Here is a 27,227-nt window from a genome sequence, read left to right on the forward strand (position 1 = left end):
CACCTTGAGCATTCTCTACTAACAGGAACTATTTCAAAAAGTGTTTAAGACAATATGTCGCTAAAAAACTTCTGAAGAAATGGAAATATTATTTTATGTATCACAGAAAACAAGGCTATTTTTAGTATTGATTTCAAATGCCCCATGCTAAATATATCTCAAATTCATTTACCCCTCAAGATAAAGACAGGAGTTTTTATCTTTCGCTACACTTGTTTCAAATGTAATATGTATTATTATTTCAGGTGTCACTAAAAAATGGAAAAACCAATGACACACCATCAATTTTCAGATACATCCTCATTTCACTAAAACAAATCATTCATATTAAACAGGTATACACAAGAGCTATTAACTTGTAGATATTAACTGTGCAGAGGAAGAGAAAACAGGACAAAGAAGAAATTCTCAACAGTTAGCATGATGCAGCATCTAACAATACTCTTCCCAATATGGCTACGTCCCTCAAAACTTGGCTGAAGGCACAGGATGAAGCTCACAAACACACTATGGAGAAAAGAAGATAAATGTATGTTTTTAACATATTTATTTCAACTCACTCCTGAAACCCTAAGAAAATGTCTTTTAAAAGGGACAAGTAACAAGAGAAGAGATCATAGCAGAAGAGATTTCTCACCAAAATTTTGGCAGATGGATGACTGGTAAATGCCCAGAGACAAAAGAGAAGGATGAAACCTAAAAGGGAAAGAAAAGCCATAGACAAGCTCATTTCCAGGGTAGAAGAACCCTGAAATTCAAGGCACCAAGCAATGAGAAAGGCAGAGATGAAGACAGCAGCTGAAAACATGGAGTGGAGTGGCTGAAAATCTGCATTAATAGTTAGACCCCTAGATTTTTCAAATCTGTCTTTTAGCCAACTCTAAAAATTAAAATGTGCCAGGAAGCTAGAGACTAGGAAATACATAACAAGATAAATGTTTCACAAAAAATGAAACTGTACACTATCCTTTGATAAAGCAAAACATTCAAAACAATGAGAAGGACTAAAAAGGTTATTGGTGAAATTATTCACATCTAAAGTATATTTCAGACAGCTATAAAAAAACAAAATATCTATTATTTAGCCAAGAGTAAACAATGCATTGAAGCTCTGACTATAGAAAAAATACTTTAAAAAGATACAGACTATGTACAGAACTACTACAAATCAACAAGAAAAAAAAAAGACGAACAAGCCAATTAAAAAAGAATGGGTTTAAAATTTAAGCAGATACTTCATAAAAGAACATATGTATCAATATGCACATAAAAAGATGACTAATCTCATTAGTCATCAGGAGAATGCAAATTAAAATCACAACAAACATCAAGACCTATGAAAATGGCTAAAACCAAAAAGACTGACCATACAAAATGTTGGCAAGGATGCTGAACAACTGCACCCTCAAACATTTCTGGTGCAAGTGGGAAATAGTATAACTACTATGAAGAACTTGGTCATTTCTTATAAAGTTAAACATACATTTACCCTATGACCAGCAATTTTACTAAGTAGTTCCAAAGAGAAATAAAAACATAAATCCACAGAAACACTTATACAAGAATACTCACTGTAATCTTAATCATAATCACCCCAGACCAAAAACAACCCAGATATCCATCAAGAGAAAAAAAAATGGATATAAGCAAATTATGGTGTATTCATACAATGAAATACCACTCTATAATAAAAAATAAAGTAATAATACTTGGTGTCCCAAAGACACAAGCAATTAAAATTAAACTCCTGGTAGGATACTCTTTTCTGGGGCATCTGAATAGCCAAAGAGAAAGTATCTAAACTAAAGGTTTTCCAACAAACAACCCACCCTGATCACCCTACAGTGAAGTTCAGAGTGAACAATCCCATCCATACGCTCAGGGCTTTCTGAACAGCTTTTAATTTAGTCCCCCACTCTTAATAAAAGCCGACAGCCATGGATTGCCAAGCATTTGAGGAAAGCCTCTAACATGGAAAATAAAGACAAAAGCAAATAAAAAGTGGGAAAAACAAGTGGGTGAAACAGACATTTTTAAGAAAAAGAAAACTCCAAAATACTATCATTAGTATTCTCAGAGAATACTGCACCCATAACACAAGAAAAGGGTGCTCCAGAATAAAAGAAACATCCAGGATAAAAGAGAAGGAGGAAGAGAAAAGGAAGAAACAGACAGATACACACAGACACACCCATGCACGCACACGCACACACACACTCAGGGTCACACAGAAGGGGGGAGAAAAGAAGGGAAGGAGAGGGGGAAGGCAAAAGAGAGAGGAAGAACGGATCATCTTAAGATGAATGCTATAAATCAGAAGCTCACACACAGCGAGCAGTCCAAGTTCAGGTGTCAGCAGGTAGACAGAGGGTTCTCCAAGCAGGATATCTCCCAGAAAAAGCAGTTTAAAATGTACTATAAGTTGGTAAAATTTTAAAAAGAGTAAATAACTAAATAATAACAAGCAATAATATGAAATATGGGAAGGTAGTGCTCAGAGGTAAACCTTTCAAGGGTCCTGGATTGCTCAGAAAGAAGCTAGTGTTCTGATTAATTTCAGACTTTATTAATCAACTATGCAGTAAAAGCATGAAGGAGAATGTAACTTCCAAGCCCATATGGATAAAAAAGGAAAAATGAGAAGAAAACTAATCAGTTGGGCAGAAGAGAAGAAAAACAGAAATAAAAGAAGCAAAGAATAGGCATGCAAAATAGAAAACACAAAGTAAGATAGTGGGAATAAGTTCAACTATATCAAATTCAAATTATTTCAATAAAATTTTCAAATCACATAAGAATACTATATATAACTTATGTACCGATACACATGTGACATAGATAGAAAAACATGAACAGAATGCACAACAAATTTAATAGAGAGGTTACCCTCTACAGAAGTAGGAATGAGAGGAGTTTGTGAACAGCATTTCAACTGTATCTACAATTTACTTTCTTTTTTTAAACTCCTAAGCTAATACAGCAAAATGCTAACATTTCTGAGGAAGACAGTGGCTGCTGTATTCATCCATATTCTCTGAACTATTTCATAACTTTAAAAACCTTAACAGAGCAGCAACAGTCAGATACACAGTATTCTCATTACTATAAAAATGCAAAGTTCTGAAATACCTCATCAATATACAGATTTCAGAAAAGTTACCTCCATTAAGCATGGTTAAATTAGTTCATAAATTAATGACTCTCACCTAAGTTCTCAAAATATTAAAGACGACTGAAGTCCCATAATCTATGCAAAGTCAAGACCTGTTCAAATCCAAATGCCTGAAATACTTGTAGAATTGTTCTTAAATTAAGAAACCAATATTGTCTCTGATAATGCTACTTTTTATGTAAGTGCTTCTAGGTACTATGTAGGTACTAGGAGGTAAAAACTGTAGCTTCACCATGATGATGAACTGAAACAAGAAGACTTCACTGAGAATAATCACAAAAAACAACCAAAAATAAAAAGGTTTTTTTTCCTATATATAAAACCAATTTTTTTCACCAAAGAGCATCTAGGAATATTTGCCATTATGGGTATACAGTACCTGTTAAGTCCTTTGCTAAATCAGGATGGTTCATGAGACAATGGCTAGCAAATTTCACACATTCCAGGCGGATTGGTACATGGATATCATTAAACCTGATAAAATATAAAGTCACAGAGTAATCTTTAAAATAAGAGAGATAAGTGTTTATCCTGCACTTAATTTATATTTATTTCTCTAATTAAAAGAAAAAACAATTTATACAGGATAATTCAAAGCAGAACCAGACTATTTTAACAAAGTTTTTGATATACTATGTATGTAAGAATGCTTTGGAACCTCTATATTAAACTAGGTCAATCTCCTGTGAGAACTATGTACTTTTAATGAGGATGTTTAAACAGTACACATTTGGCTCAAATACAAGAACTGGAATGACAAAATTTTTCCTATAAATAGTATACTTTCTTTTTTGTTATATATAAATTTATTTTATTTTATTTATTATTATTTTTGGCTGCATTGGGTCTTTGCTGCTGCGCGCGGACTTTCTCTAGCTCAGGCGAGCAGGGGCTACTCCTTCATTGTGGAGCGCAGGCTTCTTATTGCGGTGCCTTCTCTTGTTGTGGAGCATGGGCTCTAAGCATATGGGCTTCCGTAATTGTGGCATGCAAGCTCAGTAGTTGTGGCTCGCAGGCTCTAGAGCACAGGCTCAGTAGTTGTGGCATATGGCTTAGTTTCTCCGCAGCATGTGGGATCTTCCCGGACCAGGGCTCAAACCTGTGTCCCCTGCACTGGCAGGTGGATTCTTAACCACTGCGCCACCAGGGAAGCCCTATAATTTCAAATGTATCTGTTTATGCAAGTATATTGTGTATACATAATACACATATACATTATTAAATCCCACACTGAAAAGAAAGCTTTTCCTCAAATTATTCTTTCTTAAATACAGAGCATTCACAAATGTTTGGTAGATCTTGCACTAAACCCTGTATTACTTTATATGACTCTAAAATTGTGCCGAAATTACTCCTATCTATCATAATTATTTCCACTAATATCAAAGCAAATTTTTACAAGTATATGTAAATACCTTAGTATGTATCTCTAAAAAGTTAAAACTCTTTGGTTTATAAGTCATTTAAGTATCTTTTACTCATATTTTCCCTATCTTTTTCTTTTCCTTTGTAATCTGGTGAAGCAACTGTTTTGTGTTTGTGTGTGTAGTGTTTTTCCACAGTTTAGATTTTGATAATTTTATCATTCTGATGTCAATTAACAGGTTCCCCTCTCTCCTAAATCCTGCACAATAGGAATCAGGTCTATAGACTTGATCATATTCAGGTTCATTTTTTAGCAAGACTACTTGATAACGGCATTGTGTTCCTCCACCAGGAAGCACATGATGCCTAGTTGTCTCTAAACCATTGATGTTCAAAGCCTATACACATAAGTTCATTGTGGACTACAAAGCAGTGGTTTTTTTTTTTAATCTTAAGTAACAACAAGAACTTTAAAGTGAAGCAAGAATTTTCCATTTGACATTTTCATGTCTTAATTCTCGAAGACCAAAAAGTCTCCAAATCTTGTATCACCTAATACCATAAGAAACAAAATTTAGCATCAAAAAGAAAAAAAGTCTTCTGAAGGAGCAACAAATTACTCATAAAAGATTATTATTAGGAAACAAACTGCTTTATGAAGTACACTCAAAAAAATCTAGTCTATAAAATCTAGTCTCTGGGGTTTCCCTGGTGGCGCAGTGGTTGAGAGTCTGCCTGCTGATGCAGGGGACACGGGTTCGTGCCCCGGTCCGGGAAGATCCCACATGCCACGGAGCGGCTGCACCCGTGAGCCATGGCCGCTGAGCCTGCGCGTCCGGAGCCTGTGTTCCGCAACGGGAGAGGCCACAACAGTGAGAGGCCCATGTACCGCAAAAAAAAAAAAAAAAATCTAGTCTCTGGTCTCATATAGTTTCCTGAGTGTTCTGAACCCAAGTACTCAATCCCTATACACTTTAACCTTTCTCAACTAAACATGTACCAAATAACCATTAAAAGTTAAAAAAATACTTTAAAATACTTTTAAAAAATACTCTAGCTCCCTAAAATTGGTAATAATGTGCCAGTTTTATGTCATTAATAAAACAAGGAAAAATTACAATGTAATCAAAAGGTAAAAAGTTTAAATTAGAATTTTTCCTCCTAAAATCCTATAAAGTATGCCTAATCCAAGTCCTGATTTAAAGATATATTAAATGTCTATATGTAAAACTGTATTTGTTTTAGCACATTAAATAAAACAGATTTTGATTTTAGTTGCACAGTTTAATTAAACAAACTATTTTGCCCTCTTGCTCATTGTATTTAAGGGGAAAAAGTCTAGAAATCAAACTCAAAATGACAACGGGCTAATATTTATTAGTTTAACACACCTTGTTAAATATTATTATTGAGCTACATAAGAGATAAGAAAACAGAGTAAGAATTTAGGGCTTAACATATAAAGGCTTATATGATTTGACAAATTAGAAAAACAAGACCAGAAGAGATTATCTTTATCATAATCATTGATAGTTCTGGTAACAAAATGGAAAGAAAAGTGGTGATGACAATGCAAATATTTCAATACAAAGAAAATAGAGTAAGAATCTCAATCCTATTTACTTGTTTATTTATGACTTAATTGCATGATTTGTTATAAGCATAATTATAAAAGGGAGAAAAAAATCCTCCTCTATCCTCAGGGTCAAAGTAGGTTTCAGCCAGGGCACTTGGAAGTGGTTTTAACATATTCAAGGTCGGGGTATCTTTAGAAAAGTAATAAAATAAACCCCTCTCACAGAAAAAATATAGAAACACATTCAAAATTTTGCAACCGATTTCAGGAGGTTTGTGGATCATTAAAAGCATGTAAGAAGCCCAGGTTATCATTTCCTCATTATCATAAGAAACGTAGAAAGGAGGTTAGTAGGAGGAATATACATAATCATTCATTTATTCATTCTATAGATACCCTTTTATCTTTACAATGTCTCCAAATAATCTAATTAAATACAATTTCTTTGTGGAGAGGCTGTATCTCACCATGATGTATTTCTGGTTGGAATTAATCAATCACTGCTATGTAACAATACACTTCAATTTCATGATTATAATACTTTGTGAGACAGTTTTTTTAATGTATCATCTTTTAAAAATCACTGAAGACAAAATAAGGGGAAACTGTAAATATGGCCAATCGCCATCAGCATTCAAGAATTTCAAAATATAAAACCCCTCATTTTTATGATTTCAGAAAACAATCTTAAATGTGGGTGCTGTTTTAAAATAGTAAGTAGATATAAACACATATTACTTTTAAACAGGACACCAAAATCATATACCTGCCCAAGTAACACTGCCAAAGTGGTTTGTTTTGAGAAGCCAATTCTGAATCCTTTGCCCCAAACATTTTTGCCAGTAGTTTAACAACCTGAAGGCGTTCCTCATTATCATTGCTCTAAAACAAAACACAACCACAGCTTTAAAACCATGAGGTAGATACACTGAGAATAATTTTTCCCCTGATTTCCCTTAATCTCCAATTCCACAGAAAACTTTTTACGAACTTCAGCTGAAAAATTATACATAAAAATGTTTAATATATTTTTCATAAAATTAAATGTTACCTTAAATATTCTAATCATTTCAAATTACATTAAAGGAGTACTCTCCTACATGAAAATTCATCCCAAAGTCTGATTAAAATTTAGTGGCCTCTCCTACAACTGAGGCTTGTTTCCATTCAAAATCAAAATCAAAAACTAACTTGCATCAAACCTACTTGGGACCCTTGAAAAACTATTCATGGTCTTTAAGAATAGACACTGATAGAGGCCAATCCTACAGTAAACAGAGACTTATGTATGAAGGTACTTGTTAAGCCCTTTGTAGAAATAAATATGCACTAAATCTCCCAACAGGAGAGTCCGTTCATCTACATACACCAGATTCATAATGGGAGTTCAACGACATGAGGAAGCCTTACACATGCAAAAACTAAAGTTTCCACTTTATAAAGAATATGGGTACTCTGGGGATGAGAACTCATTTATTACTGCTTTTGGTACCTCCAACAAATGACAATATTTAAATGAATGAGCCAGCTACAATACTAGACTTGAACACAAAATGTGACAGAGATTGTTAAAAGCACTAATATTCAAGGTACTTGGATGGCACTGTACAGATCTTTTAAATTTTAAACCAGTGCCAAAGCCCAGCATTTAAAGCCCCCATGATATGACCCGACTCATCTCTATTATTTGATTATTCCTCTAAAAAAGTATGTTTTACCCCTGGCTGCACGTTAGAATGACCTATAAGGCTTTTAAGAAACAACAAACAAACAAACAAAAACTCATGTCTGGACTCCACTGCCAGAAATTCTGATCTGGGTTAATGCCTGGACATCTGTTTGTTTATTAAGGCTCCACAGATGAAGATTCTAATGGGCAGCCAGGAATGATTTAAACTTAGTTTATGCTACCATGCAACTGTAATTCTTTGTGTTCTGCAAATTCACCCAGCACCTTCCTACCTCTATATGATTCTGCATGCTGTTTCCTTTGCTTCAATTGTATGCTGTCTGTATCTTTTATGATATTTATAATATTTGGCCTCTTATTAGATATGGATTTTTTCCTCTTCCTCCCATAATAGATGTTAAATTTGCTGAAAGCAGGGATGATAATTCTTATTTTTGTATTTCTTACAGTATTCAACATTTTTATTAGAGAAAATCAAAACAACAAATAATTAAAGGTATGACTGCCTTTTGCCTCATCAAAATTGCTAACTACATGAAAAAAGGGGGTAGAGGAAGGCCAGTGAATCAAATGTCTCACTTGAGAAATACACCAAAAATATGCCCCAGCATAAAATGAGAATAATTATTTGCTGCATTTTGGGGTATTTACACTACCAACATAAACTGTTTATTTTGTAGTTTTCAAAGAGACAAATTCAAATTTTTAGAAACAAGAAATACAACACAGAAATCATTTAAAAACTTTTCTGGGTGGTACAGTGGGGTTCATCAAACAGTATTAATTATAACCAGATTTATTTAATCTTTATGTAATAATTTGAAAGAGAAAACATGCCCCAAATCTGCAAATGAAACTCAATTTTATGGCATAATTTAATGGCAAGGCAATAAGGACGTTACCGAAAGATTCCAGAAAGCCATGTGAAAAGCAAAGGAGCTTTCAAGATAGGCTAGGCAAGTACAAGATAATATTCATAAAGGGAAAATATTTCACCCTATGTGGATAACAGATCCTAAACTATTTTTATGGCACATCAAGGGGTCTTGGGAACCACTATAAACTATGCCTTAAAAATGTAAAAGTTTGATGTATACCCATGACCTCAAAAGTTAGTCACAACCCAGAATTTATCTGGAAAACATCTGAAGGAAAATATCATTCTGCTAATCATTAATTCATCAGATTTTATCTGCTAGGCACCATGCCAGGCACTGGAGATACACAAATATGCAAGGCACAAACATGTAAATAAATAACAGTAATACCACCACATGGGTAACATTCAGTTAAAACCACTATAAGGATTAAAAATCCACAAGTAATGTGCTTTGCTAATCTGGTTGATAAAACCATATTATTTTTAGAATAGTTACCTTCAATTTAAATTCAAGCTGGGGTAAAACTGAGAGCAGCAAATGACTATCAATATTATAGAGCTCCAAAATTAAGTCAAAGACATGCTCTGACAAATCGCTGATAGATGTTTTCCCAAGCATCAGAACCTGATTAAAAAACTTTTGAGAAAGAAAATTTATCATTAATAGAAACAACATAGATAAAGTGAATTTTCTGAAATTTTATTATTCAATTAAGTTCATTATCGTTCTATACAGAGTCAAAACAGGCATACCAAAACATTTTCTAAGAACGTGGGAAATCACTACTGGCTACATAAAAACATAAAACATGGAATTCACCTCATACATATTAAAAGACAAGCAATTTGTACTGACTCATCAATTAGCATATCAATAAATACCCTACCTACCAAATACACTTTATTCCACATTATGGTACTTACCATATTTTATCCTATATTACAGTTATTTGTACACATGTCTTAGTTTCTCTACTAGATAAATTTCTTAAGGGCAAGGGATCACATTTTGTTCACCACAGCAGTATGGGAGACAACAGTATGGAAGACAAAGCCTTACACCTTCATAGTAGAAACCAATTCCATTTTTAAAATACGTAATTTTATATTTACAAGGCAAAACAATATCTTTCTAATACTTTGTCTTCTTTTATATTCTGATAATGTATACATACATACAAAGTTTATAGCACTAACTAAAGTCCAATTAAAAGCACATACAAACACAAGGAAAATCCAAATGTGAACAATTTTTTTCTATAAGCAGCCAGCACTAACTAGTTCCCACACTCAGATCATTCATATTACTACTGAAAATGGTAAAAATACATGGCATAATGATCAAGTTCCTTTCTATTTAAAGTCTTCCAAATATGTAAAAAATTAACCCAGAGCATATCCCACATATTCTCCACAGTATCTTTTATCTCCTTGAAGAAGGAATTAAGGATTCTTTACACCACACAAGCTGCCCTGATCTCTTCTTTCTGTGACAGTTAACAAACAACTTGGCTTAATCAGGTTTTCTATCTGGAAAGTACAGTCAGGACTTTACATTTCAATGTCTCCTCTGATTACTTTTAATTCCTGTGTTGTTCTTAAGTTTTTTAGATCTATGAACCTGTACCAACCACCTAGCCATGAAGGGATAAAAAGAAAAAAATTCTATTCTACTATTCTTTCTTTATTGGTTTTAAAAATAACTCGTCTGTCCTCCATGTTCATCAATTTTGTGGGAAAAGAATTTCATGACACCAAAGGTTAAATTCTCATTCAAGTTGAAGATAAAGTGGCTTCGTTGTTTCCATTTGAAAAATTTCTCCTGTTTAAAAATGATAAATCTACCTTTCTTAACAGAAAATAATCCTTTCCAAGCTGGCCATCTTGGTGATCAAACCATCCTCTTCTTCTATCAGTCTGGGGAAAACTCGTTTGAAAATGGAAAAAAACAAAACAACAACAAAAACCCAGTGTAACATCCTACAAATTCCATCAAAAACATTTATTTGACACTTATAATCTCCATCTATCTCCAAATCAGTCTTCACTGTATAACAAGAACCTGGTACACTGCCTGACAGAGGTATCCAAAATAGATTCAATAAATGAATGAATGATATGTAACAGGTACTATAATACAACTATAGGTGAAACAACCTTCCTGAGGGTATACAATTCAGTGAAGAAGCAGATACAGATTTGAATAAAGTATTTCCTACCAAAAAACATTAGTCTTTTACTTACAAATGGTAACTAATTTTCACATAACAAATTAAATTATAACAACTGCCTCCTAATGAAAAGAGTAAGAGGAGTTAAGTTAAAGGTCGATAAGAAATTCTACCTTAGATTTAAATGATCAATTTTAATTACAAAAGTGCTTTCACATCAGTTAACACATTCTCTACCATCACCCCAAGCGTTATTAACTCCAATAACTAAGGCTAAGTGAGATTAAGCAAATTAACCAAATTTTACCTACATCAAGACAAGCTTGATACATTTTTTCAATCCAACAAAATACTTTTGTGCTATCCCCTAAAACTTGTGATTAAAAAGATCTGGTAAAAAATAACAACATTACCAAGAAATGATCCATGTAGGAAATTTTTTGAATTGTCACTATATACTTTTTCGTTTTGATACTGTTGTACCTTATATATATATGGGGGGGGGGAGACACGGAGACACACACACACACACACACACACACACACACACACACACACACACACTTTAGTTTCATGAGTTGTCAAGTTACAAAAAAATTTATTTTAAAAAGTAATCTAGGGCTTCCCTGGTGGCGCAGTGGTTGAAAGTCCCCCTGCCGATGCAGGGGACACGGGTTTGTGCCCCGGTCCGGGAAGATCCCACATGCCGCGGAGCGGCTGGGCCAGTGAGCCATGGCCGCTGAGCCTGCGCGTCTGGAGCCTGTGCTCCGCAATGGGAGAGGCAACAACAGTGAGAGGCCCGCATACCGCAAAAAAAAAAAAAAAGTAACCTGTAACGCCACAGTGACTTCTTAAGTTCTATATATGTAAACAACACTGTATATAAAGAGGAAACTTGAATGTGTCTATATGCATGAGACTGAAAAAAGACACAAGTAAAAAAGAGACAGAAGTGGGGTTATTATTACCTTGACATCCTACCTCTATTTCTGCTTGCTAATTCTTTACTAGGAAGATATATGAATAATGGCTATTACATGTACAAATGCAAAAAGGCTGAGAATGATTTTTACACTGTACTAAAATCCCACAAGGAATTAAGCTCACCAGAAAGCATTTTACATGTAACTGTAGATTTATAAGGGAGAAGAGGAGAAAAAAAAAAGCAATTCTTAATGACTTCTTAGCTAACTCTCAAATAAGTCAAGGGACAAGAAAACAGGGAAAACAGAGAGAGATAAGAAAATAATGACAAAGTAATGGGAATAAATAAATATATAACTGAAAGTGCTCAGACTATTCTACTAATCCTGTGCCTCTTGCCCCCAGCCCCAGCTTCTGATAAAGACATAACCAAGTATGGATGGGGCTGTCTATTTCTGTAGGTAAGGCAGGAAATTAACCTGAGGTTTAAGTGACAGTGAAATGTTTTTACCTTGATTTACCTGGGAATGGTGAAAGTATTTCCTTCATCCTTCTTTCTTTTAACTTTTATTATAAATACTTTCAGACATACACAGATGTTGAGAGAATAGTATAATGAACCTAATCACCTCATTCTATCTTGATTTTTTTTCTTTTATTACCCAATCAAATATTTATTTTCCCAATCCTAGAAAATATATCAACGTAGTATAGTGTTAATTTCTTATTTTTATGCCAGAAAAAGGCATCAGAAAAAGGTAAGTGTTCCCCTAAAAAACATCTGGCTCAGCAATATCAACTTAAATAAATGACCACCAGGAGGAGCTCACCTAAGTGTATCTAATGGCCACAGAAACAGTCATTCACAGGCACTTGAAGCAAAGGAAAAGGGAAGGGGCACTTAATAACGGAATGCTTAAATCTGGTTCTACAGATTTCAAGTGCCATTATGTCATAACAGGAAGAACTCAATCCACTCAATCTAACCAATTTACTGCAGCCAATACCCAAGACTCACAAAACTTGCAGAAATCAATATTTAGAATTCCCTGGCAATCTGACTGGAGCTATTAAGACAGGTTACACAATTTAATTCTCCAGATTCTGAAAGTCCACCCTCCAAAACAATTTCTTTACAAATTAAATACATTTTTCCAAATCATCATGTGCTCACAACTATTTAAGGTCATAAGCCAGTAACAAAAACTGGAATTTACCATAGTACTGTTCCATAAAGTATGTTAATTTTCAAAGTACATCTTTTCATGATGTATTTTTATATACTAAATTAAATTTTGTATTTCTTCAAGACAAATTCTCCAATAAACTTCAGGAAAATTAAGTACATAAGTAATTATAAAAGGCTTTCTTTCTCACTTTTTTCAAGAAGACAGATTTACATGTTTAGATGTGGGTAAAACTGGAAAGCAGGTGGAGAGACAGACCAGCTACACAATTCCAGAGGCCAACATCAAGACTGCATTCTAGATTTGTTCCAGTAGGTACCATTCACATGGAAAACAATGTGAATGGTGCCACCTAGAGTTGTGCAACTCAACAGAACTATGGGGGAAAAATTAAAACTTATAATAAGCTTCTATCAGTGAATCTATCAGATAAAATACATTTCTTCTGAAAATAAATAGAAGATCGTTAACCATAAATAAGTAGATTTGAGATGATAATGAAAGGGCTCATTTCATTGCAATTCTTCCCCCTTCTCAGAGAAGGTAGATTTATATGGAATCTACCCCAGGGAGAGCAAGATAGGCAACTTTCACCACACCGCTGTTATTCATACTTGCCTTCAATTTTTATGTCTTGATATTAGTTCATATCTTCTTCTTATACAAATCAATTTAATTTCCAAAAAGCTGTAAGCAACTTCTCTGAATAATGATAAGTTCCATAAGATTTATCTAATTACATTTAACTCCATTTCCAAGAATAGAAACAGTATATCTTGCTAACCAAAATAAAAACTGTTTTAGTTCCTAGGCAATTTGAAAGAGAGAAATGAATGAACAAATATGAGAGCTAATTTTCTAGAAAGTATTAACCAATAATAATTTTAAATAAGGAGAAAGAAAATACACTTAATTATTAAAACAATACAAAATGTTAGAGTATGAATCACTTGCCGTGATTGCTTCTAGCAGTGTTTAAAATTTTGGCTTCTAGCAGTGTTTAAAATTTTGGCTAATCTTTCTGACAACCAATTGGACAAGTAAAACTTACATTGGTAATATATGGTTCAATAGCTTGAGCTGTCCTCTTCAGTAAAGCCTTTGCCAAATCATATGCTTGCTTGTTTAAATTCTGAAGAAAAAAAAAAACAGTATCTATATTATACACCACTAAATATGAAAAAGGAAATATTACCTGTATTTAAAAAGCTACTGTTAAGTCAATGAATGAGAAAACTGTTTAAGATTCAATTCGAATAAAAGGGCGACAGCAAAGCCACTTTTCTCCTAAGACTAACTGGTCTAGTAGATCTTAAGATCCCTTCCAAGCAAGGATAATTATATTCTCTTCATATCTTATTCACAGCATAAGGTAAACCACATAGAAAAGGTCAATAAATGTTTATTAGACAGAAAAGGAGATACTGAGTCACTGTAAAGCTAGTCGTAAAGTCAAATCTGTTCAGCTGAGTATAAATACAGGCTATTTCACTCCAAGACCAAAAGAACCAAAACATCATAAGAGAATGAACTGGGTCCTAGTGCGGGCAGAAATGGGGAATCCTCAGGTGGCGAAAGACAAAAGAGTTTGGGGCAGCTATGGGAAAGAAGATTTTCCCAAAGCACATCTCAGAGCATAGGGAAGCCCAAGGATATAAGAAACATAACAAGGGAATCCCCTGGCCGTCCAGTGATTAGGACTCAGCGTTCTCACTGCCGGGGCCCCGGGTTTGAGCCCTGGTCAAGGAACTAAGAAACCACAAGCCATGCAGCACTGCCAAAAAAATCCAAAGAAACATAGTCAAGTATGAAAAGAAAAAAAGTACAAGAAACAATACCTTAAGAATATATGTTTCTAAGAGATTTTGATGATGGAAAGAATCATGACCAAAGATCTGAAATGGAATCACTATTCCAGTTCAAACATATTACAGACAGCAGGAAAATTGTATATATCCTGAAACTCACATTCAGCGTATTTTTAGATTTATCTGCATTGATGCTTTGTATTGTATCATTTCATTAATATCTAACTGCTGTTTAGTATTTTCATATATAATATGCTACAGCTTATTTACTCATTCTCCTATTCATAGACATTAAGCTGTCTTGTATTGATACATGCCTCCTTGTGCATATAAGAAATAATTTTCTATAAATACTACCTTTGCCATTTTTCAAATGAGCTGTTTTGTCTTGTTCTTATTTGTAGAGTTTCTCTATACACTAAACATTTGCCAATTACATGCACAACATATCTTAGAGCCTATACCTATGTTTTTACAATGCTTATGGTATCTTAAGACATACAAAAGTTTTCATTTTAATATAACCAAATATATTAATCTTTTCCTATTTGGCTTGTGCACTCTCTATATTTTTTAAATTCTTTTCTATATTGAGGTTAATTCGTTGTTTTATATTTTCAAATAAAATTTCAAAGATTTGCTTTTCAGATTTAGATCTTTATTCTGCCCATAATTTATTTTTATGCATGGTGTGAAATAAGAATCTTATACTATTTTCCATATGGATATTCAAGTCCATTATTCCCTCCAATGACTTCCCTGTAATACTCACACTCTCAAGTTTCTATACAACCATGTACCATTTGTAAATTTTCCATTACTTCCATATGTCCCTTTGTCTATTACTGCCTGATTACAGTCAAAGAGACATATGGAAATAATGTCTTAACACCAGGTAAGATAAGTCCCCACTTTCTTATTCTTCAAAAACCAATTTGTCAAACTACACACACATGCACATATACACACGCAATACACATTCACAATTTCTATTTTGATTAGGTTATCTATTAGTATGTAGAGGAATGAAATTATTGTGATACTGAGTTTCCCATCACATAAACAATTATAACAAATCATGCAACATATTTAAGTCGTCTCTTACACTTCTCCAACAACTGTAATAACTTTGAACATTAAGGTCATGCACATTGTTAATAAATTTCTAAGTAGCTCAAGTCTTTGTTAAAGATACAAATAAAAATTTTTTGAAATTATACTAACAGATTTTTATATATTGATCTTATATCTAGCAACTTTGCAGAATTTTCTTATTTGGTCTAGAAACTAATCTGTACATTGTTTTGTGTTTTCTGCACAGGCAGTCATAACATCTGCAAATAATTTCAGTTTTGTCTCTTCTTTCTAATCCTTTTATCTTTTCTCTTGTTTTACTCCACTAACTTAAGGCTTCTAGTTTAATGCCGATTCGAAATAGCATACTTGACTTTTTCCTGAGTAGAAGTGACATCTTGAGAATGTTCCTAACTTCAAAGAAAATCCTTCAGCATTTCACCATTAAGTGCAGTTATCATACATAACCTTATCAATTTAAGGAAGTTCCTTTCTATTTCAAATATGCTAACAATATTTTTTATCATAAGTTATACTGAATTTTATCAAATGGTTTTCTCATACATCTACTGATTATTTTTTCTCTTTGTTCTGTTAATTTCCACAAATATTTTTTAATGTTAATCCATCTTTGAATTCCTAAAATTTAGCCAATTTGCTCATTACCAATATTACTTTATATCATTCTGGATAGTGTCCAGTATTATTTTATATTGGATTTACATGAATGTATTATAAATTAAATTAGCCTATTATCCTCCTTTCTTGAACTTGGTTTTCTCTAGTTTTCCCTATGAAGACTATATTCTGCTCATAATGTGAATTGTGGAGCATGCCTTCCTCTTCTATAATCTGAAAAAGTTTGCTGAATATCAGGACTACATGGCACTTAAATGATTAACAGAAATCTCCTGGTGATGTGTTTAAATTCCTTCATAGTTGGTTTGAGTTCTGCTGCTGTTGCTATTATTACTGTCATCGTTGTTTAGGAGGAAATATTTTTGTTTGTTTTATGGATATAGTTTTTAAAACCAATTAAATTTCTTTTATTGGTTAAAGGTTATTCAAGATTTTCTCTCTTGAGAAAAATTGGCAAGTTTTATTTTCTAGAAATTTGTTTTGTCCAACTCCAAATATGTTAGCATAAAATACTGTTCATGGAATTGTTTTTTGATCTTTTTAATGCCTGCTGTTCCTCATTTCATTCTAAAACTGTATATTAATACCATCTCCCTTTTTCTGACTCAAACTGCCAAGGGTATGCCTATTTAATATACTTTTTGAATTACCAACTTTAGGTTTTTCTGAAATGTCACTGTGTTTTCTATTTCATTCATTTCTGTTCTTCATGGTTTACTTTCTTGTACGGACTGTATATTCTAACGATACTTTTATAATTTCTTGAACTGGACACTTTAACTATAAAGTTAGATTAGGGCTTCCCTGGTGGCACAGTGGCTGAGAGTCCGCCTGCCGATGCGGGGGACGCGAGTTCGTGCCCCGGTCCAGGAAGATCCCACATGCCGCGGAGCGGCTGCGCCCGTGAGCCATGGCCGCTGAGCCTGTGCATCTGGAGCCTGTGCTCCACAACAGGAGAGGCCACAACAGTGAGAGGCCCGCGTACCGCAAAAAAAAACAAAAAACTAAAGTTAGATTAAAACATTTAAGTTGAATCCCACAGGTTTTAATATGTATCATTTTAATTATTATTTCTAAATTTCTTATAACTGACATCATGATTTACTCTTTTGACAGATTAATTATGAGTGCTAGAGGCTTGTTAGTTTTTTGTTTTAAAATCCTCAAGAACTGTTGGTCTATTTGACTTATAATCAATTGGAAATGTATTAAAATGGCCACCAAATTGTGAGTTTGTTTCTCCTTATAATTCTTCCCATGTATGCTTTATATATTTTGAGCCTATGTGAATACAAGTTTAGGCATCTTCCTGAGAACTAAAACTTATCATTGTATAACTCCCTTCTTTACCTGGTAAAGACTATAACATCTAAAATCAATACAAGTTATTTCAGTTTTCCTTCAGTTACTATGTGCCTGGCATGGCAAATCTTTTCTCCATCCTTTTAGTGACAACCTTTTTGTGACAGTATTTTTGTTATCTCTTATTAACAATGACCAGTTGAATTATTTTTAATTTAATCTGACAACCTGAAGTAGTAAATTTGGGCCATTTACATTTATTGTAATTCTTCCTTGCATTGTAATCCTTAAAATTTTAACATGAATACTTCATTTAAAGTTCAAAGTAGGGCTTCCCTGGTGGCATAGTGGTTAAGAACCCACCTGTCAGGGACTTGCCTGGTGGCACAGTGGTTAAGAATCCACCTGCCAATGCAGGGGACATGGGTTCGAGCCCTGGTCCGGGAAGATCCCACATGCCGCAGAGCAACTAAGCCCATGCGCCACAACTACTGAGCCTGCGCTCTAGAGCCCGTGAGCCACAACTACTGAAGACCGCACACCTAGAGCCCGTGCTCCGCAACGAGAAGCCACCACAGTGAGAAGCCCACGCACTGCAATGAAGAACAGCCCCCGCTCACCGCAACTAGAGAAAGGCCGCACACAGCAATGAAGACCCAACACAGCCAAAAATAAATTAATTTTAAAAAAATAATAAAGTTCAAAGTAAATCAATAGCTCTATACTCCTAATCATCAGCAAGATCATATCACTCCTTGACTCTATTAGGCCATTCAATCTTACATGTTATTTTTATCCAGTGGTTTAGGACCATTTTGTTAAAATTCCTTTAATTAATCATTATAATTATTATTGCTACTGTTCTTGTTTTATATGTTAGTTCTTATTTAGAGCATTTCATTGTTCACCAATACTTCTTACATTTCACTTCTTTCAAGTTCAATTTCCATTATTCTGAAGTACTCAAATAGTAGTTCTTTCAGGAAGGATCTATTGACAAGTTGTATATTTAATGTCTTAATTTCACTCATATTGGATAGCAACTGTGTGCCAGCATATACAGTTTTTATCTCAGTACTTTGGAAATATAGGTCCATTATGTTCTGGCATCTATCCTTGCTACTGAGAACTCAGCAATCAGTTTAATGTTTATTCCTTGTTAAGGGCTATGTCTTTTCCCTCTGGATGCTTTATAGATAATTTCTATTTTGTCATTCTACAAATTCTCCAGGATATGCCTACACTGGGATTTATTTTTATTTATTCTGTTCATGACACTTTTGTTACCTAACTCATAAATTTACGCTTTTCATCGTTCTAGAAAATTTTAAGCAAATATCTACTTGAATATCATCTCTTCTCCATTCTTACTCAGTGTTCTGCATCACTTTTAAATATACTGGACCTTTTCATTCTACCGTTTATGTTTTCCTTAACTCTACCTCACTGTATCTGTACAATTTCCTCAGCTCTATCTCCTAGTTCTCTAAATATCTTTTATAATCCAAAAAATATTTTGATGTCTATGAACATTTTTCATTTCTACTTTTCCTAACCATACCTCTTCTCCTTTCAGATGTCTAGCTATCATACTTAACTCTTATGCTTCTAGAGATTAAAACATAAAATTGTTATCTTTAATCCTTTTAAAGGTATTTAATATTTTTATCCAATAAATATATTATCTGAATTTTTACTTAGTGTCTGATTTTCAGTATTGACGGACTTCTTAAAAGTTTGGGAATTTTGGATTATGAGGTCATTTTTAATGAAGCATTATATTTGTGAATGCTGTGTAGCTATAAATTTAAGTTATATCTTTCCAGAAAGGTCTTAATTTTGCAGAGATCTTTATACTGGTGAATCACAGAACCATATTTCCAACTGCTTACTCAAGTGTTAGTCATTTTCGAAGAACGAAACATACAAAAACACACACAACACACACACAACTTGATTAATATCACCCAGGCAAGAAATGCTTGTGTCATCAACATATCCTTTTCTCCAAGTTAGTAAAGACTTCCCCTTTTTTTCTGTGTTTTTTTTGCAGTACGCAGGCCTCTCATTGTTGTGGCCTCTCCCATTGCGAAGCACAGGCTCCGGACGCGCAGGCTCAGCGGCCATGGCTCATGGGCCTAGCCGCTCCGCGGCATGTGGGATCTTCCCGGACCGGGGCACGAACCCGTGTCCCCTGCATCAGCAGGCAGACTCTCAACCACTGCGTCACCAGGGAAGCCCAAGACTTCCCTTTTAATTTCACCCCTCCCTGCCATCTACACTATCACTGTCTTTTACCTAAGGCCTTATTTGGTTGTGTATCTCCCAACATATAAAGTTATATAATAGCATCAAAGTAGCTATTAATGTGTTCCTTGAAACATAATCCTATACAAAACTGAGTTATTACAGATACTTTATCACATGTACTGTTATTTCTTCATTTAATTAGTGACTAATAAGTGTATCATGTTTTATTAAACACAAGAGATGTACATTAATATTAATCAATAAAAGTCTCCAGGGCTTCCCTGGTGGCGCAGTGGTTGAGAGTCCGCCTGCCAATGCAGGGGACACGGGTTCGTGCCCCGGTCCGGGAGGATCCCACGTGCCGCCGAGCGGCTGGGCCCGTGAGCCATGGCCGCTGAGCTTGCGCATCCGGAGCCTGTGCTCCGCAACGGGAGAGGCCACAACAGTGAGAGGCCCGCGTACCAGAAAAAAAAATAGTAATAATAAAATAAAATAAAAGTCTCCAAAACTATAAAGCAGGATAAATTGCATTTTAAACGTAAGCAAATTCTGGACCCTAATATTAACAAGCTTTCGATACATTTCAATATATATTGCTACTTACCTTATGGGCAGGTACCAGATTTACCAAAACTGTATCCAAAAGCTCCTGAGATACTGTATCACCTTCACAAATAATAGAACTCATGAGATCCACCATATGCATATGAACTTTCTGATTGTGGCCATTGCTGAAATTCAAAATTGATATTTCATTTAAAGTATATCTGAAATTTATAAGATTTAATCATAACATAGAACATTACACTTTATTTCAAACTGATACTCAGGTATTAATTAAATCAAATTCTACATATTCATTTAAAGCTTCGCTCTCTTCCAAATCTTACAATAGCATCCAAAATATTTTTTAAATTACATTTCCAGGATTACTTTTTCCTAATTTTTACCAGTCTCACAATCAAAAGTAATTAAATCAAATGCAACTTTAGTTTTGCCTTAAATTCAGAAAATAAAACTACTTTGTGGAAGTTAATTCTAGTAGATAAATTTAAGGAATACACAAAGAACTCAACTGTTCACATGAATTAAGGAGTCAGTAATATGTGATTTAAATAAAAGAAAATAACATAAGCCAAAAATATTTTATATATTTTTATATATTTTATAAATAAATATTTTATTTATAATAAAATATTTTTATATAATATATATATTTATTTATAAATAAATAAAATATTTTATATATATTATATAAGGCTTTAATATTATATAAGGCTTATATATAAGGCTTTAAATATTTTATATATATATATATTATATAAGGCTATAGATCACCTTATGCCACTATTATTCTCTACAGTACAGAATTAAGCTGTATTCACTGTCCAAACATCTATAAAAATTATGTTAATGAGTTCTTAAGTTATAACTCTTAGCCTTCCAATATTCATCATAGTTAACAGTTAACAGTTTATGCAGGTTCACCTGTAAGTTAAAAATTCTTTACATTTAAAAAAAGATTATATTCTTTGTAAAGTAAACTTACTTTATAACTGAAAATAATGTTCTGTATAATTGGGTAAAAATTTCATTGCTGTCTTCCAACTCAAAGCATATGTTATATGACTTGACCCAAGCAATGTTCTAAAAATAAGACATAAAAAAGGAAAAGGGTAAAATTTTAATTAGTAAATATATACAAGCACAAAACCCAGTTTAAAATGTCATCTCAAGATAGAATATATTGCTTACCTCAAGTAAATAAAAATACCTATTGAATTGTGGGCTCTTTGTATCCTCTAGCCCCTTCAACTGCCTTGTTATAAACATAAATATATCCTTTAAAAAAAAAAGACAAAGTTTTGTTTAGATTATGAAAATATCCACTAAATTCCTAAAGATAATTCAGCACTCATGTGTATCTATCATGATAAATTGTAAAGAACCAGTTTAAAAAAATTCTACTTGGCTGGAATTTTTAAAATGTGCATCATCATGAGATCACCAAATATCTTACTGCCCTTTAAAGGAAAACGGTAAATTATTTACTATGATCTTAAAGTAGAGAAAGAAAAACACCTTACTGTAGGTTAAAAAAAACAGACCTGAAAATGGAGTAAACTAAAATTTATGCTGTCATTAAAACAAACAGGTTGCAATGACTGAGAGCTGAACTGATCAGGTTTGCTGGAATAGCACTATATATGGTAATTATATAGCAAGAACATGGTTTAGGAAACTTGAAATTCCAAAATAAAATCACCAAGTGAGAAGACAATAGATTGCAGAAGCTTAGAAATTTAAAAAAGACCCACAGAAGTTAACTCGTCAAGCTTCCTACCTTGTCATTATAACTACTTGTTCTTCCCTACCATTTATCAATCTATCCCCATCTCTTGCTTTCGGTTTTTTACTGCACACCCCTTTGTACCTGGGTAAAGATAAGTTCAATATCACTTTGAGTCAAATTTTTATGATGATCGTTTTTGAAAAATTTGGAAAAGGTTAAAATTATTAAAGCTAATTCTACAAAGGAAGCATGCTAATCAATCAAAAAGAAAAAGATGTTTCCCTCATAAGTAAAACGATAAACAAGCGTTTCTTAAAAGGGAAGAAATAGAATATGCAGATTACTGAGTAGATTTTCAAGAAAAATACTATCACAAGTACATCCTTCAAAAATGGTTACTTTAAAAAAAGGTACAATTACTTTGTTAGTAGTACTGTATAAAATATGTCCTCCATGAACGAACCTTTTCTGGTTCGACTAAGAGAGAACAACTGCTGTACTGAATCTACCTGGAGATGGAAAGACAATATTCATTGATCATCTCTCTAACAAGCACTGACCTAAACATGAAGCTGGGTATATAAAAAGAGTTTTCTGATGACAATAACAAACTGACAGTGGAAAGGTAAGGATCAAAGTGTCACAATTTTCTATTATTACTACTGTAGACAAAGAAAAATACAAACTTGATACTAACCAAAACAGAGTGAAAACTATTCTGTAAGTATTCAGAAACACCCTCAAATAATTTTTAATACTACCCCAATAAAAGAAAAAAGTGGCATTTAAAATAAGAGCCAAAAAAATTGACCAGAGGGGGAAAGCGGGTGGGGGGAGGAGGGGTGGTGGGATGAATTGGAAGATTGAGATTGACATATATACACTGATATGTATAAAATGGGTAACTAATGAGAATCTGCTGTATACAAATAAATAAATTTAATTTAATTTAAAAAAAACTGACCAGAAAAAATAAAATACTTAAAAATTTTAACTAGATTCTAAAAACTCTAATTTAATCATACCTCTTCAATATTCTTCTCAAAAACTGTCCTATTATTAATAGAAAAGATTTGTAGCTATTCTTTTGGGAGGACTTTCATTACCCCAAAGCCTTGAGACAGATCACTGATAACGCAAACTGAGAAATCCACAAGAGAGGTAGAAGAAATCATGTAGCAGCACTCTTAAGTTAGACTTCCCTCTTCATGCGAATGCCAACAAAACATCTAGTGAGGAAGAGCCACAGCCCACAGTCAACCAAATACAATTACTCCTTAAACCAATTAAGTACCTCAAATTAAAGGTTCACAATTAGAAATCAGGATATACACCTGGGTACACAACTCCACAGGCCAGCTCATATTATCTACTTTAAGTCTCTAACCATTCTCAAATCTTACAATTCAATTTTACTTTTAGATGACAAATATTGTCCCCTACCTCCCCCATCCTAAGATATATGAAACAAGCATGTCCACAGCAGTTTGGGCATTCCTTACTGGAGTCTTGGCTGACTTGATCAAATGAGCAGGTTCCTCACTCCAGTTTTTAAGAAGCAACTCCCTGAGTTCAAGAACCGAGTCTGGGTTGTTTTTCACCAAGGTAAACCCAGTTCCTGACATATAATAACTAACATCAATATTTGTTAAATGAAATAAACCTAAATTGTCTTTTTGTTCCATACTGGGTAATCTTCCTAGGGACTCATTTCCTAACCGTTTCCCCAATTATCTTTTATTATTGTTGGCTTTTCTAATTTTCTTATAACTTGCCTCATTCAATAAATTTTTGCACCGCTCTACTTATTTTCATGCTTTCTACCCACTGGATTAATCATGCTATTCTCCTTCTTTTCTCATCTTTTAAAAATTATTTCATTCACATGCCTTTACTTACAACTACCATAACCAAGTACTAAGTGTGCTTTCTACCTTTCATTAAAATTTTGTTCATTGTATTTTCTTCAAAACAATTCACATCACACCTTACATTAAGTGAATTAGGATTCATATATTATAAATTCAGACTTACACTAGATACTGTGTTTTAAATAATGAACATGGTCTTCAATATGAATTTTTAAAAAGGAAAAGCAAGTGTCCCCAACTGATACTGAAATACCACTAATGATGACATAATATAAAAAGTATAGGGAATTCCCTAGCGGGCCAGTGGTTAAGACTCGGCACTTTCACTACTGTGGCCCAGGTTCAGTCCCTGATCAGGGAATTCAGATGCCATAAGCTGTGTGGCATGGCCAAAAAAAAAAAAAGTATAGAAAATACTTTACTAATCAACTTCTTATTCTGAAGATCAGAAATTGTTTTACAAAATTAAATACTAATGGGGGGTAGGAAATTCTACAGAAAACAGAAGTACAATAGTTTAACAAAAGACTGCTGCAGCTAATGTCAAAGAATCTAAAGAAATAATCTAAATACTTTAATTCCCATTTTAGAAAGATAAAGTATCAGTCAATCTTGGCAGTTCTTTTAATCAGTACTTGCCTTTAATTTATCAGGGGATGTGTAAGGAGCTTCAGGAGCATAAATCCTAAAAATATCAGCAAGGCAGCAGGCTACCAGTAATCGAACATCTTTATCAGGATGCTTGAGGAAAAAATCTGAAGCAAGATGTAAAGCTAGGTTTAAATAGAGCTCCTTTTCTTCTTCAGAGTCCTGGTCCATATCCATGAAAGTTTTCACAACCATCTATATAAAAACAAAATAATCAAATAATGAAGTCCTCCATGTAAAAATATATTCATTTGAAATAAAAGCCATATTAATTACAAAGGTTAACTTCCAATAAATACACTTTCATGTTTCCCCTAAAAGTATCTATCTGAGAGAACAAGACCTTTCTGAACTATAGGGCAAATACAACTTTTCTTTAAAAGACTAAATAAAATACTTTTCATTTACCCATCACACCTGCTAACCAGATTTTAAAAGTTTAAAAGTAGCTTAACATAGTACTTCTAGTCTCACTTTTACAACACTGAGCTAAAAAAGAATATATAAACAGATTCAAGAAAGGATGACAAAGATGAATCCCTAAACATTAAAAAGCTACCATGAAGTAACTACTGTAGCATCCAATTAAATATTTCTTGTACCACAGTTAAAGACAATATGAGATGGACAATTCATTAGTAGGACTCAATGGCATGTATGGAGTGAGCAGAAGAAAGCAAACATTGACATAAAAGAAGTGGGATGGAAACAACAATGATGAAAAATCATATAGTTTGAATTCTGTGAAGAGCTTTCTCTAATTTTAGTATCAGCAGTCACAAGGAAGCCTCAGTCTGTACTATTCCTACTTAACATAAGACTTGACAAAATTGCTGAACTCGTCAGGGACATTTAAACACAACTCTAATGCAAAGGTGACAACCTGGCATCCACTAGGTGGCGCTACAAATACTAATCAACAAGTAGGGCTGGGCTTGGTCTTTGAGACATAACTGCATGGATTTCCACTCTGCTGTAGAGTTAGACTTCTGAGTAATGAATTGTCCAATGTATTACTGAATTCTCAGAGCAGCTGTGGGTAACAGTGTTCCTCACAGAGCAGACCCTCAGTTCTACTACACCAGAGGCCAGAACCATCAGTAGACTAATCTTTCCAGTCTGACACTACAATTAGTTTAAGGGTACAATGTCCAGGGCTACTCTCCTAACTTTTTAATTTTATTACTTTTAAGATATATGCTTTGATGGCTTTGATGTATTATGAAAAAAGACAAAAAAAAAAAAGCTATATGCAAGGAACTCTTTCTTTCCCTGGAATGGCTTCACAAGAGTGAGAGATTCAGTATATTTTAAATAAAATGTTATAAGAAATTCTAGAAATTACATAAACAATGACACTTTACATATTAGCAAGTTTTTATAACTTATAAAACTTATACCTGTACTTGTACATATCAAAAATTACCATCATCCCACATTAAATCCTTCCTATATTTCTCTAAGACGGTTGCTATAAACAGTAGGCAGTGTAAATCAGGAAAAAAGAAAGAGAAGAAAAGTAACCAGATTATTGCTGAGCAGAAATGTCTACAAAATAATGAAAGCTTACTACAAGCACTAAATGTGAGCACTGTGGAAATCATTCCACCAAAACTATCAATAAAGTTTATTCAAGGGCTAGATAATGGGAATTCCTCAATACTGTGACCAACTCAAATGGTGTTATAAAACTCACGAATAACTCATATGAGTCCTCTAAATTAAAAAAGATGTCTGAGAAAATAACATCCATAAAAGACACTAAATGCTAAATGCTTGTAAGTATATCTCTGTGCTTAATGTTCATTTCTTAGCAAACAATAAGAATGATATCATTGCTGAAATAAACAAATCTGAGGAAATAAATGTATTCTTTCTCTAAAAACTTAATAGGTCAAGAAAATCTAAATACATAGAAATGAAAAATTTCATATCTAGAGTTTGTAGCTTAACCATTTTATTTTATTTTTTGGCAGTATACGGGCCTCTCACTGTTGTGGCCTCTCCCATTGCGGAGCACAGGCTCCGGACGCGCAGGCTCAGTGGCCATGGCTCACGGGCCCAGCAGCTCTGCAGCATGTGGGACCTTCCCGGACCGGGGCACGAACCCGTGTCCCCCGCATCGGCAGGCGGACTCTCAACCACTGCGCCAACAGGGAAGACCTGTAGCTTAACCATTTTTAATAAAATATACACAGTTCCCAACTAGATATAAAATCCACATATTGGTAAATTTAATCTGCTCAAAGATGTCTTTTGCTTTGAATAACAAACACCTTATATCTGACATTCTAATACTTTATGCACAGGATATAATACTAAGACTTTATGTGAAACTTACAATAGTATTAGGGTCTTTTTCCTCTAATAAATAAAC

General features: G+C 33.8%; 1 protein-coding gene across 9 annotated transcripts in view; it reads right to left on the reverse strand.

Annotated features, from left to right (window-relative positions):
* Nucleotides 1-27,227, reverse strand: part of PDS5B (PDS5 cohesin associated factor B) — a 197,791-nt gene that overhangs the window by 94,279 nt on the left and 76,285 nt on the right. For all 9 annotated transcript variants that reach the window (XM_029209806.1, XM_029209799.1, XM_029209804.1 and 6 more), the window contains 8 exons: nt 24,842-25,045; nt 21,794-21,880; nt 21,588-21,685; nt 20,643-20,769; nt 14,017-14,097; nt 9,180-9,320; nt 6,880-6,995; nt 3,552-3,646 (listed from right to left, as the gene is read on the reverse strand). In XM_029209806.1, the coding sequence (XP_029065639.1) occupies nt 3,552-3,646; nt 6,880-6,995; nt 9,180-9,320; nt 14,017-14,097; nt 20,643-20,769; nt 21,588-21,685; nt 21,794-21,880; nt 24,842-25,045 (949 nt within the window). The remainder of the gene's footprint in view (nt 1-3,551; nt 3,647-6,879; nt 6,996-9,179; nt 9,321-14,016; nt 14,098-20,642; nt 20,770-21,587; nt 21,686-21,793; nt 21,881-24,841; nt 25,046-27,227) is intronic.

The sequence above is a fragment of the Monodon monoceros genome, unplaced genomic scaffold, assembly GCF_005190385.1.
Source record: "Monodon monoceros isolate NGI ecotype Baffin Bay Population unplaced genomic scaffold, NGI_Narwhal_1 Super_Scaffold_8, whole genome shotgun sequence".
NCBI classification, from domain to species: Eukaryota; Metazoa; Chordata; class Mammalia; order Artiodactyla; family Monodontidae; genus Monodon; species Monodon monoceros.